We start from the raw sequence: 12,733 nt of genomic DNA, 5'->3' as shown, positions 1-12,733 counted from the left end.
GTGAAGATCTGGAGCACAGTGACATGAATAAAATAACAGCCCAGACACGTTTTCGCTGGCAGTCACTGTGACCATTTCAAAGGGATTTCTTTATTTCTTTTTAGTTCCATTTTATAAAATCTGTTCAGTTTTGGCAAGGAGCAGTCCACGGTTTTGCATTAAATGCTTCTGTCACGGCTCAGATCTCAGCTGGCGCAGAGCAGAAAGCCTGCCTGCGTGCCCTTCGCTCAGGCAGGAGCAGGGGAGCACAGGTAGGAGATGGACATGGAAGAGGGGAAATTTCGGGTTGTGTTCCTGGCTCCCATGTTGATTTGTCGTGACCGTGGGTGTGCATTTTATTTTACCTGACTGCCTGTTCGATCCAGGTTGGTTTGAACTGAGCAAAGCAAAGGTACTTCTTAGGGAATAGGAGTCACTTAAGAGACGATAATCCATGCGCTGGGTTTCCTTCAGCGCGGTCATTCCATCTGCTCTGTGTACGTGCGCTCCCCTTACCTGCCTTGTTCTGCCTGCCCAGCACTGCCCTTGCTCTGGGCCTGAGGGGGAGCAGTCTCTTTTTTTTCTGACTTCTACAGTGGATTGTTTTTCCTTTTCTGATGTCTACAGTGGATTATTTATAAGTGGCTGGATTAGGCAGGACAGTGTACAGGGGATGCTACTGCTTGGGCCCAGATTAAGACAGAAATCCAAAATAAAACTGGTTTGTTGCTTAATGGCTCGCCTGTTGGCTGTGCTAACCCAAGCCTTGGCCTGACTGCTTTCCGTGCTGTTGTTTCCCATGGATTGTCAGTTTTATTAGCTTCTACTTTAAAAGTTGGGCTCCAGACTCGCTTTCTTCCACTGTTCTATTCCTGACATCATCTTTGCTGTCACGCTGCTTTGACTGTGGCTGGTACGTACTGTGCTGTGAGGAATCTGTTAGCCTGTTCTTTACTTGCATCTTCTAAAGCGTCAGCTAAAATAGAAGGGTAGTAAGCAGCTGGCGGCTCCTGTTCTGTATTCCTGCTTATTGTTTACCCTGTTTGCTGTCCTTGGGGCACTGTTTAATCTACTGATGGAAGTTAATGGGTACTAATCTTCCAGGTGAGATCTCTGCATGAGGTGCTAGTAAATGTCTAACTAAGGTGATCCCTATCTAGGGCCCTGTCTGCTGTGTTACTTGTGCTGAGCAACCTGTAATCTCCTAAATACACAACACCTCACAGCATCTGCAGAGGGATGCTTTTGCCTCCTGCTGTGCCTATGGTAAGGTTAAGGGACATACAGGTACGATACAGAATCGGGGAATTGTGTGTCCAAAAGTGTCCAATGTCCCAAGTGGGTGTCCTTGGCTACCCTGCCTCACTGCTCTGTAATGGCTGATAAAGAAACCTCCGGTCTACTTCCAGGTGTGAGGTGATCTCCTAGGAATGCCCCGCAGCTTGGCTTGTCACCTGCACTGCAGTGACATTTTCAACTAGCCTGAAGCTGTCCCCTTGAAGGAAACTGGGGGTGTGTGAAGGCCCGGCACTTCACTGGCTCCTGTTCTGGGCACAGAGCTACGGGTGCCCTTGCAGGAGTCCCCAGGAGCGCGGGCTGCAGCTGCTGCTCTGGGAGGTCAGGTCAGGAGCTGCTGAGGGATGCCCTAAAGAGGGGATCCAGCCCCTCCAGGAGCAGGTCCCTGCTGACAGCTAGGCTAAAGAGCTGCAAGCCTTCCCTGTGCCGCAGGCCAGATGGGTGGCCCTTTGTAAGAAAGGGCTGTTGCTCCGTCATGGTTCCTTACGAGGTGTGCTGATCCCCTGCTAGTTGAACGAGCGACTTCTCCCTTTGATATCTGCAAGGATTCAAAGCAAAATGTGTAGCTCTGCTTAGCATCTGTTTCCCACAGGGAAGAGCATGTCTCTCCTCACGAGGGATAGGTCTGCGCCCTTCAGCTGATGTGTTTTGAAGAGCAGGCTGCTGCCAGGCTCTGTTTTGCACTGTCACCGTGTGGTGCCTTGGCCCTGGCCGGTCCTGTGCTGGCAGGACAACAGTTCCCAAAAACGTGTAAGTAAATGGAGAGCAGGGAGCAATCATTCCCACCCGTTGCGGTCAGTAGCAGAGGAATTTTCTTCCCTTCAGCCACCGAGGGGCTCCTCCTGGAGCAGAGTCCTGACTCTGGTTGTTCCTGTGATCTGACTGAAGCTCTGAGTTAGCTGAGAAGACCAACCATGTGGAGACGTGCTGCCTCTTCTGGAAAAAACAGCCAAGGGCTTGGCGTAGCTGTGAGCACCTTGTCTTGGAAGCTCTGGGCAACTGAAGGCTCCCTGCTACCAGGGGCTGCTGCCCCTGCCTTGGAGGTAACTTGGGCTGGATCTTAGTGCTCAAGTGACCACGGATATAAATCAAGCCTGCGTTTTAAGGTCCGGTTGCTGTTCCTTTGGCCTGGGTGAAGCATGGGAACCTTCAATAACCTTGGTTCTTTTTGTTGCTGATTGTTTCTAAAAGGAAGGATGTGTGGTTGATACTTGGATCTCACAAGTTTCAACGGCCCCTGTGCTGCGCTCTGCTAGTGGTTTGCAAATGGGACTGAAATAAAAGATTTAGCTGAATGGCAAAATACCCAGCGCTACGCTAGTAAATGTTAAACAGAAACTGTCAGCAGCGTAAACCCTCATGCTTTAAGGCTTGGACAGACCTCTACAGGGAGCTTAGGTAAATGCGCTGTTTAAATCATTTTCTCTCTAATGCTTCCTGCGGAGAGGGGGAGGTGTTTGTTGCTGTTAAAATCGATGGGACACTAGAGCGAGAAGATGAGATGGCACATGACTCCTGTTCAGGTGGGCATCTCCTGTGTGTCTGCGAAGCGAATTGCTTAGCGATGCAGTGGCTAAGGAGGGATCTTTGCAATTGGTCTCTGGTCTGAAATACGTAACTCCCTTGGGAAAGACAAATTAATAGAAATCCAGTTTAACAGGAAAGTATTCTTCTGTGTCTGTCTATGCCAGTTTTAGTTCTCGAGTATTTTAGATACTCATTTGGCTCTTGAACATTGGTGGGATAGAACTGATTGCTGCTGCAATCATTTTATTACTTGCAAATGTTTCAGTTGCTCTATAGATAGCGATCTCTGCAATCAACTGCCATGTGTGTTTCTCATGTCAAGAAGCCAAATTTTATTTTCATGCTATGCTTTATTCAATCCAGAGAAAGCCATCGACTTGAGTAATACAGTGCTTGTTTCCAAGAGAGGAATGTGGCCTGAGGAATCACGACAGAACCTTTCACGTTCTGTATTTGCAGATGCTGTGCAGGTTTTTGCAGCGTTGGCAGCGCAAGCAAAAGGGACTTGCTGCTAACTTTCTTCATCGTAATCAAGACTGGCTTTGTTTTAAAAAAAGGTTTTGAGGAGAATTTCATTCACCTCCTTCCCCACCCCACACGGTGGAAGCACAGCAGGTTCAAAAGCGGTCTTTGCCTGTTAACATGCAGCCATAGACGCAGGTGCTATTTGTCCCTCCCATTTTTTTACAGCTTTGTGCAGAGGTAAGGGAAGGATTTCCGGCACGCTGTTGCAGCAGTGCCTGAGGGTGTTGCTCCGTAGTACCTAAACAGCCTCAGTTCTGAATTTTGTTATTTGAATTTTGCAAATGGAGATGGAACAGCTGAGTTTTGAAAGAGGGGTGCAAAAGCCCCTCTGTGAACCCTTTCAGATGGTCACAGGCAGGTTATCCTGTTGCAGAGGGGTGAACTGTGGCCTTCCCCAGGGGCAAGGCACGGAGCAGGGTCTGAGACCCAGCAGAAGGGAGGGCAGGGAGTCAGTGGGTCCCGGTATAGTTAATCTTTGCAACTTCACAGGTGTGGATGGCCTTGCTAATTTGGGCAACTCAGACACTGAGAGCATATTTGATTCTAGGTATCTAAGCGTCTGGCTGGATCAAGGACCATCTCTACCTCAGCTCATGTGCAAAGCAGGGGATGCTTTCTTTTCCCTCCCCCCTTTCTCTCCACCTATTCCCACAAAGCAAGCCTCTGCCTCCTGCAGCGTGGCATACATACTCAGAGTGTCTCTGCGCTTTACTGGGGCAGGGGCTGCAGCAGCTGGAAGTCTTTAATTAACAAACTGCTCTACAAATATTCTCTTGAGGTTTACTTCGTGCTTCATTGAGGTGTTTGTTCCATCTTGTTTCAAGGCAATGTTACTCCAGCTCAGAATAATAATCTTCATCCTAGATTCCATGGTAGCAGAGAGAATCACTTAAACTACATGTCTGGTTTGTAAGTCTTTTTATTAAAAGAGTTGTTTTTTTCTTTTCCACAGTAGTAAAGCTTTGGCACTTACAGTATAAAAATAATCACTGATCATAATTACACCAAATTCCTCTTTGTCAACTGCATACTAACTGTCTTCAATACATTTTATTCCCATATAAAAACACTCGAAGGTCAGGGGAACAAAACTGATAAATAACAGTATGAGATATAAAGATACAGCTAGAAAAATACTAGGATCATTGAGAAGGAATTAAGACTGTGCATATTTTAAATATCACAGTGATTGGATTTGCTGTTCCTATCTTATTGCTGGCTGCACGCTTACGTGAAAGCAGAAGTGTTTGGTGGACTTTCCTATCTCTAAACTTTGGTAATGTTGTCCTCAAATACTCTTTGCATAGCATGGGAACCTTGAATTTCTACACCCTCCCTCCCACTTAATATACAATCCCTCACCAATTTGTGATTTAGCATTCTTCCCCCCCTTTTCCTTTAAATTTGAAAACACTGACTGGCATTCAACACTTTGAGCAAAACCAAGACAATTGCTATCAATCATGAGAAAAGTCTGAAACACTCCAAGAGTGGCGCTTGGAGAAGCTGTGAGTTGAGCTTAAGCTGGGAAAATGGCTCCGGAGCAGCGGGCCATTTTCAAAAGATGCAGTTTTGCTAGCATCACTCCAGTTTGGATGGTAATCGTGGCAGATAGGTATTTATACTTTGGTTTGTCTGTTGCCATTGCCGCAAGAAGTCTTGCTGGATGTTACTTTCCTCGTGGATGTTGTGTGTCTGCCTGTACATCTAGGGGCATGAAACACTCAATTGGGCAGTTGACGTTCTGTCAGGAGGGAAGGAAATTAATTAGCACTGTCCTGTGTGGACGGGACACTTCCATGGTGTGGTTTGGGCTGAGAATTGTTGCCAGCCTGCGTAGCTCTTTAGCTTTCTCAGCACAAAGCACACAGCTGGTTTACAGCAGCAGGTAAAGGCTAGGAAATCACTGCATGCACTACCGCCTCAGCCAGAGCATGCAGGTGCATCCCAGTGCTAGTAAATGAGAACGTCCTGCTGCCGCTGAGTGTGGCACTGAACACTGTGTGGAAGTGTGAGCTCAAGCGTGCGTTCTGTGCTGTGCAGAGTGAGGGCATGCTGCGCCGGTGGCCATCATGCACTTCTAGCCCAGCAGGAAGCTGCACACCACTCCTGGGCCCTACACAGACCCCACGCATCTGTGCCATAGACCAGACTTGCAGTAAGGGAGGGCAGAGAAGGAAAGTGTACTCACGGTGTTTGTGGCCTGGTGGTATCTCTGTGTAAACTGTGTGTAGGTATGGCCAGCAGAGCCTTCGGGGACCACCTCCACGCTGGGTCTACGGCAGTTGTCACAACGCCAGCCCTAGAGAAACAGGACACGTGTGCCGGTCAGATCACGCTGATGCAGGTGGCCGAGGAACGGCCAGTATTCACGCATGCGGCTACAGATCCACCCACACCAGTGAGGTGACTCCCATCTTCTATCCTGCAGGCCCTGATGCCAGTACATAAGCTCTCTGACTGTTTTCCCTCTTACACGGGCCTGTTTTGGCCAGGCATTAGACAGCCTCTGGCCTGAAACCCAGCTGTCTTAGAACTGCACTCCAGCAACAGCCGCCTCTCTTCATTCCCCGTGTTCAGCATGTGAAGTCCCTCCTGCTTACCTGCTGTCCTCCGTAACAAGTGCAGGAGCAGATGGCCCCAAAGTACTCCTTCTGCCACTGCTCTCCAACTTGGTACATTTTCCCATCGTCATAGCATGTGGTCTCATCTGTGGAGGAACAGGCAGAGCTCAGTTGCATGGCTTGTGCTTGGCTTTAAGCATTCTCAGAGCAGCTTGGTCATCAGAACAGGAGCCTCTGGCCAGTGCTCTCTCCCTTTCTGACCGGAGGCTCACTGACTGGCAGGGGAATATCATTCAGTTTTATAGCTCTCCAGACACTTTAACCTAGAGCGTGAGGGTATTCGCCTGACAAGAGCAATGCAGTGTAATCCTTAGTGTGAACCCTAGAGGATCTTCAGGTGACAGGCCCTGCAGAAAAGTCCCATGTTACTGATTAAAGCAATTACACCACTTAGTGCGGTGACATATCCCTCTTGTGTGGCTCCAGGGCCAACGGCAGACAGATGCTGAGCGTGCTGCGACCTGAGCTTTCTTCTTTTCAGGCTTGGCAATGCGAGTCTTACGCCTTTAGCTCTTGTGAGACCAGATTCAGTTGGTCACCAATTCAGCCCCCAAAACCTGAATCAGGCATACTCATACTCTGCTTGCCCCACAGCAGGACCAAAACTTAATGGGAACAGCCCTGAGATGCTGAAACATTCTGAATGGGAGGGCAAATTAACATCAGAAGGAGACTTACGAGGTTCACACTTGAATTCCCCTTTTCCATTTCCAAGGCAGGTGCAGCTCATCATCTGGCCATTCTCCCCTTGCCGGTCCCACTTCTCCCCGATCTTGTAGTTTACACCATTATCGTGGCACCACTCTGGGAAGGCAGAGGAACAGGAGAAGCAGGAGTTACCCCACATGCTACAGTGATACAGCAGGAGGAGAACGGCTTGGTGCTCCTCAGGAACCAACAGAGGGGCAGGAGAAATAATCTTTTCAGCTTATTTAAGTCCCAGGGAGGAAATGGGTTCAGCTCGTGCAGCTTTTAACCACTGAGGATGGCTACAGGCTCTTAGGAAAAGAGAAAGTAGGATGTGACAAAGACTGGGGAGGGGGAGAAGAAGAGAAATGAAAGGGAACTTATTAAGACATGGGGCAGGAAGGGAGAGGAAAATATTTTAAATGCTCTTTGAGCAAACACACAGTAAAACTGTATCACAGACTGCAAAACACAATGGGTAAGCCGTGTGTATCAAATGCTGAAATGTAAGTATTAATCCTGTAAAACAAGTGCCTTCCCTGCAGTCACTCCTCTGAGTCTCTGCAAATTGCAGACATACCCTCTTTGCTTAGCTTACTCCACAATTTAAAAGCATAATTTAAATTAGTTGCATATGAGCTGCGTTAAACCACTCCATCGCAGACTTCTGTTCTATTCCCTTACATGAAGTTTGATATTCTTCCACACAGTCCTGCAAGGAATAAAACTTGGTGCCCTGGCAGAGGTATCGCCTGCTTAACAGAGCTTCAAAGCACCACCGAGAAAATTAGAAAACTGGTTCCACAAGATCCTTTGCAAAGGCTGTCTGCAATGCAAAACAGACTTGGTACTTGCTGTAATACCCACTGAAATCCACACAAGTTCTGTCTGGCCCACTGTGATGATGTATATAATTAGGAGATGAAGATTCAACCATAATTTGATATTCAAAGCTATCTTATTAAATGGCTACTCAGATACTGTCACTTCGGCATCTTGCCTATCTGACTTTTACACATTACCTGGACGTGGCTGGCAAGGGTAGGGAAAATGAAAGAAACATTTAACTTTGGTGAAAAGTCAATACGTACTAATACAATATTGATTGTTGCTGATGCAGTGAGTGGCAATACTAAATAACCTGCACAGCTCACAAGTAACCAAAGTTTTCCATCACTTCTCATGATGCGAAACACTGCTTTGGTTTAACAGCTGAAGAGCCTGCATTCATTTGCATCGTGTTTGGATCAGGTTGGTACTGTCAAACATGCCATTAGTGCCCAGGGAGCCTGGAGACGGGGAGGGTCAAAAGCAAGCTACTCACTAGAAGAATCGCATCTGAAATGACCGCTGCCAAAGCCTAAGCACTGGCACCAGAGTTTAAAGCCAGTTTCAGATAACCGCTCCCATTCCTCGCCAATGGAATAGAAGGAGCCAGTGTAAGTATCAAAGCAGGTGTCGTCAGTGGGCTGGTTTAGTCCTTCAGACACTGGAACAAAAAGAGAACAAACAGGCATCACACACAGCAATAGGAACTACTGAAAGACAGAATGATTTTCACGGAATACATTTTTTTTTTTTTCCTTACAATATCCTGGCAGTAATGGAGCTACCCCACGGGCATATACTCGATGGTTCTGTCAGCAGTCCAGACTCACTGTGATTTATTTTCCATTTGCATGTGTCAGAGCAGTTGAATGATAAAAAAACCTGACACGAAGGCTATTTTCATTTTGATTTGCCAAGTTCCAAGCAAGTGTGAGTTTTTGCATTTGCGGCTGGAGAGCAACAACCTGACTTAGCCTGTTTTTAAGAGAAATGTGCTGTGTGATGCTGGGGAACAGCAGGAGGTCGGCAGCTGCATGTGCACTTCTTTTGGGCAGTTCGGAATATAGCTCACGGCTGGGGGACAAGAGAAGGAGACCAGACCATGCTGTTGGATAGATTGATTTCCACCTTAGGTGTCTGCCTTCACTGGAAGGTGGGTGTTTTACAATCACCAGTTCAGTGTATGATAATTAGGGTCAAGAGTTAATGCTCTCTGCTCAGTCTGTCACAGATACAAGGTAACTGGGGTGCTGGAAGGAGAGAAACAGCCTTATTTCCCAGGGACGTGGGAGCAGTAGGAGGCTTAATGGGCAGACAAAATAAATCCTTAACTCTTCATTTCCTCTTCTCCCATCCTCTCCTTCTCCTCTTTTTGACCTCAAATTACACAAAGGAGGAAATGGAGGGAGACTTGTTGACCAGACTCCTGTGCTGGTAAAAGCAAAGCCCAGGTCCCACAGGGTGTGTGTGGGCTCTGGGCTTTCCAGCTGTGGCAAGTGTTGTGTCTGACCACAAGTACTTGTGGTTGGTCACATGGCTTCTAAGTGCTGCCTGTTTGTGCTTAATCAGCATCTCTGCAGGCAGGCAGCCCTGCTGCCAGACCTTCAGGATGGTCTGGCGGTGCTGCTAGATAACCAGCACAGAAGCAGTGGCAAATGAGCGACAGAGCAGTTAAGCTGGCCACCACAACTTCCCATAAGCATGACATGTTGCTATTGACCACACATTCCTGCCCAGCAGCGAAGATCTACAACGCTGATGTGATCCCCGACTTCCTTTGAGAGCAGCAAATACCACCAGATCTCTTGCTCTCTGTTGGGCACTGACCCTAGAGGAGTGCGTGGAGACTCGAAGCACATTCTTCGTGATTAGACAATAGATCAGAATAACTCCAGTCACGTGATCAGTCCGTCAGTTACCCAGAATGAGCAAACCTCACAAATCACTTGTCCTAGTATCCTGCTATGGACTCTCCCCGTCAGGAGAATGTTCTTCTCTGAGCTATTCTCAAGCCTGGGCACAAGATAGGTTGCCTTGAGTAAGGGATATGAGGCAGGGACAGCACAGGTTCCCCATGACTCCATAAAGCTTTTACTTACCAGTATTGCCAACTGTGACCACCTCCTCCAGCACCTTTTGTCTCCGGTGATCTTTCAGGGCTTCCACTATGATGTTGTAGGTGGCCCCTCTCGTAAGACCAGTAAGCGTAGCACTGGAGGAAGTGCCAGGAACCCTGAACTGCAAGAGGCAATGCCAAGTCACCAAAAAGGGAAGAGTGGAGACTCCTTCGCTATCACCCCACTCACAGGAAAGACAGGGTGCTTAGGTTGACTTCTACGCTCTCTGCCATGATGGAGCCAGCCCATTCCTCTTAGACATTCTGAGAACTTCAAACAATACCAAGTTAAACTTGACTACTCTGGACTATGGTTCATGCAGGATATATTATTACCAGCATTTTAGGGAAACAGAAACCGAGGGAGACAAAGGAGAAGCGCTAAATGAGTCTTTGGCTTGGAGAAGCAGCACCTCAGTCTCTGAACTCCCAGTCACCTCCCCCTGACTGCCCCCTTCCCTGGTGAAATGCTGATACCGACAGGTTTTCAAGGGCTTGTGTTTTATCCTGGAGCCTTCTCCATGAAGGAGAGGAGGGAGATATTTAACCTTCCTGGTCTCAGGTACGTGTTAAAAAGACTCTTTAAGCTAACTCTGAGTGCCTCTCCCTTAACACTGCTAAGGGACTAGACTCCCAAGAGACATCTGCTGCCACAGGTGAGGCTGACGCCACTCCTGTGCTAAGAAGTTCAGTTACCTGCAGAGTATCTTCATCCTGGCTGACTGGCTGACACGAGATGATGTATTCAGAGCTCTCCAGCAACGGCCTCCAAGAGATGGTTGTTTGAGAAAGAGCTTCTTGACCTGTGGTGTCGTTGTGCCTGGGCCCACGGGAGTGAGGGTACGAAGGTTCGACTATGACAGGCACTTGGTACCCAGGGATTTCAATTGCTTCATCTACGTTTGGTGGGGGCCGTCTTGACCCTGGCCTAAGGGGAGTTGCTGTTGTGGGTACAGGCCGTCTGTAGCCATGCTCCTCAAAGAAGATTTGTTGACCCTGGTGTCCTATTGTCTGCGGGTGCCCAGAGGTGCCTGGAAGTTGGATACCATTTCCATTGTCATACCTATTGTTTGTGAGGTAAGGGGTCCCCTCATCAATGGAAGGTACGTCGAGAATGTCGGGTTGGTTGGGGTGCGGTCTGGTAATCAACGTGGGAAGCTCATCTAGCCAAAGAAAGGTTAGGAGTCATGAAGCAAAGCGCAGCAAATTAGCAATGGTAATTTAAACAGCTAGAGTGGATGCTGTACACCGCTCCAAGCATCAAAGATTAGCCATCATCCCAAGATGCAACACACTTTTTATGACCTCATTGTGATTGTGAAGGTAACATGTAGCTCTCAATATATTTATACTACATAAATATATGTATATCTTCCATACATAGGCATAAGAAGTGTGTTGGTATGAATTTTCCATACAGCTGAGCAACAGTTTTGAACACTGCAACCCAAAGAAGCCACCACTGCTCAAACTGAGAAGAAGAAAGGATTACAAGAGATAGTCACAGGTTACCAGTTTAAGAAAAATCATTGGTGTGTAGTGAGAAACTAGCTCCTTGATTACATTTGGATATCCAGCTGGTACTTTTCTTGCTACAGGTATCTCAATATCACACTGTGGAGATTGTAAAGAAAAATGCAATGGGCAACAAATGAATGGATTCTGCCTTTGATGCCATCACTTGCTAGACAATAAAGTGAGCATTAACCCTAATTTAATTACCAACTAGGTACCCAGGCGAGAATCAAGCACCAAGCATGTTGTTCTGTTCTTAAGTCTTCAAACACAGCTAAAAGTGATTAATATAACTTTAGAATCTTACTTCCTACATCCTAGAAGGGAAAACCTCGCAAAGCCTATTCAACTCATAAAAAAGGTGTGGCTGAATGGTGCAAACAGGATATTTTAAATAACATTACTTCACTCCTGAAATTGTATCCCCCAAGTGGAAGAAATCATCTCCTGTTGGCACACAACAATCTAGAGCTTTGTTTTACCTGTCCTTTTTCTGCCAACCAGTGGTTCACTTTTTTGATTGTTCTTCACAGCAATGATGTAGATGATGTATTCAGTGCCTGGTTCCAAGCCTAGGGATGGAGGAAGGACAAAGCATTAAGAGTTGCTTTTCTTTTATGATTATGTGTGGGATCTAAGGCAGAATGAGAGATGGGTATGGCTATAGTATGGGTATGTGCATTTTGAATCTGAGGTTTTTAGGACAGTCCAGTCCAGCCTCCTGCTCCTTACAGCAAGTTTGAAACCTGACGATGTCAGCTGGCACGATAGGTGCTGCAGACACAAAGCAGCAAATCTTCAGAATGTGTGACCATGAATGGGTGACAGTTGTGGTGGCAGTGGAAACAAACATCTATGGATTGTTCAAATCTGATGGTTGATCTGATCAGTGAAGTGTATTGTCTTTTTACAACACGTGTACTTATAAAACCGCTCTCTGTCATTAGAAACTACAATAAAGGAACAAAACTTTGTCTTGCTCTTAGCTGACCACCAACATTCTATAATTAGGCCTTCCCCCTCTCTCTTCAAATCTAGGTCTTTCCGCTTAAAAGCTCCAAAACAAAACAAGAGACAGGTACCAGTAATAGTAGCCTCGGTGGTGCCAGGCCGAGGGCGAGGCAGAACCTCCTTGGCTGGTGAGCCGGGTTTCTCATATCTGATGATGTAGCCTGTGATCTTGGCTCGTGGAGGCTGCCAGGTAGCCAGGAGAGAGTTGCTTGTGGTTGTGAGGAAGCGCAGGTTAGAAGGAGCATCAATAGCTAGGTGAAAATAAAAGGAAACAAGTCAAATGCAGTCAAAGGCAAGCAACATTCTTCACCTGAACTGCACGTTCTTGTCATCCTTCTCAAACTCAGCAGTAAAACCTATTTGCTGTAAGTCACAGTAAATATTATATATGATTGGGTATAGACAACTTCTGACCGTAGGTGTATTACTGTGTGTTAGCATGAGCAGAAAAGTCAGACAAGATCATTACCAGTGGAGGCATCGATCACTACTGGGGAACTGCGTGCATTCTCATTCAGAGTGTAAAGGTAGATCTTGTAGTCATTGCCAGGTTGCAAGCCTAAAAATCAAGTTGAAACATAGAAGTTAGCTAATCTGAGGAAGCCATCTAAAAGGGACATCAAAA

The 12,733-nt window shown here is 46.9% G+C and overlaps 1 protein-coding gene across 6 annotated transcripts in view; it reads right to left on the bottom strand.

The window, feature by feature from the left end:
* Window positions 1–4,051: 4,051 nt before the first annotated feature.
* FN1 (fibronectin 1) overlaps window positions 4,052–12,733 on the bottom strand; it is a 54,982-nt gene continuing 46,300 nt past the window's right edge. For 4 of the 6 annotated variants that reach the window (XM_055813034.1, XM_055813037.1, XM_055813039.1 and 1 more), the window contains 10 exons: window positions 12,578–12,667; window positions 12,180–12,359; window positions 11,580–11,669; window positions 10,279–10,745; window positions 9,566–9,704; window positions 7,963–8,127; window positions 6,630–6,755; window positions 5,931–6,037; window positions 5,519–5,629; window positions 4,229–5,071 (listed from right to left, as the gene is read on the bottom strand). In XM_055813034.1, coding sequence (XP_055669009.1) covers window positions 4,997–5,071; window positions 5,519–5,629; window positions 5,931–6,037; window positions 6,630–6,755; window positions 7,963–8,127; window positions 9,566–9,704; window positions 10,279–10,745; window positions 11,580–11,669; window positions 12,180–12,359; window positions 12,578–12,667 — 1,550 coding nt within the window. In that variant the 3' untranslated portion in view covers window positions 4,229–4,996. Of the gene's footprint in view, window positions 4,188–4,228; window positions 5,072–5,518; window positions 5,630–5,930; window positions 6,038–6,629; window positions 6,756–7,962; window positions 8,128–9,565; window positions 9,705–10,278; window positions 10,746–11,579; window positions 11,670–12,179; window positions 12,360–12,577; window positions 12,668–12,733 lie in introns of those variants that run through there. The other 2 variants (XM_055813035.1, XM_055813036.1) reach the window with 2 other exon arrangements.

The sequence above is a fragment of the Falco peregrinus genome, chromosome 8 (assembly GCF_023634155.1).
Source record: "Falco peregrinus isolate bFalPer1 chromosome 8, bFalPer1.pri, whole genome shotgun sequence".
Taxonomy (NCBI): Eukaryota; Metazoa; Chordata; class Aves; order Falconiformes; family Falconidae; genus Falco; species Falco peregrinus.
Note: the sequence above shows the minus strand (reverse complement) of the source record. Positions and strands in the feature narration are given on the sequence as shown.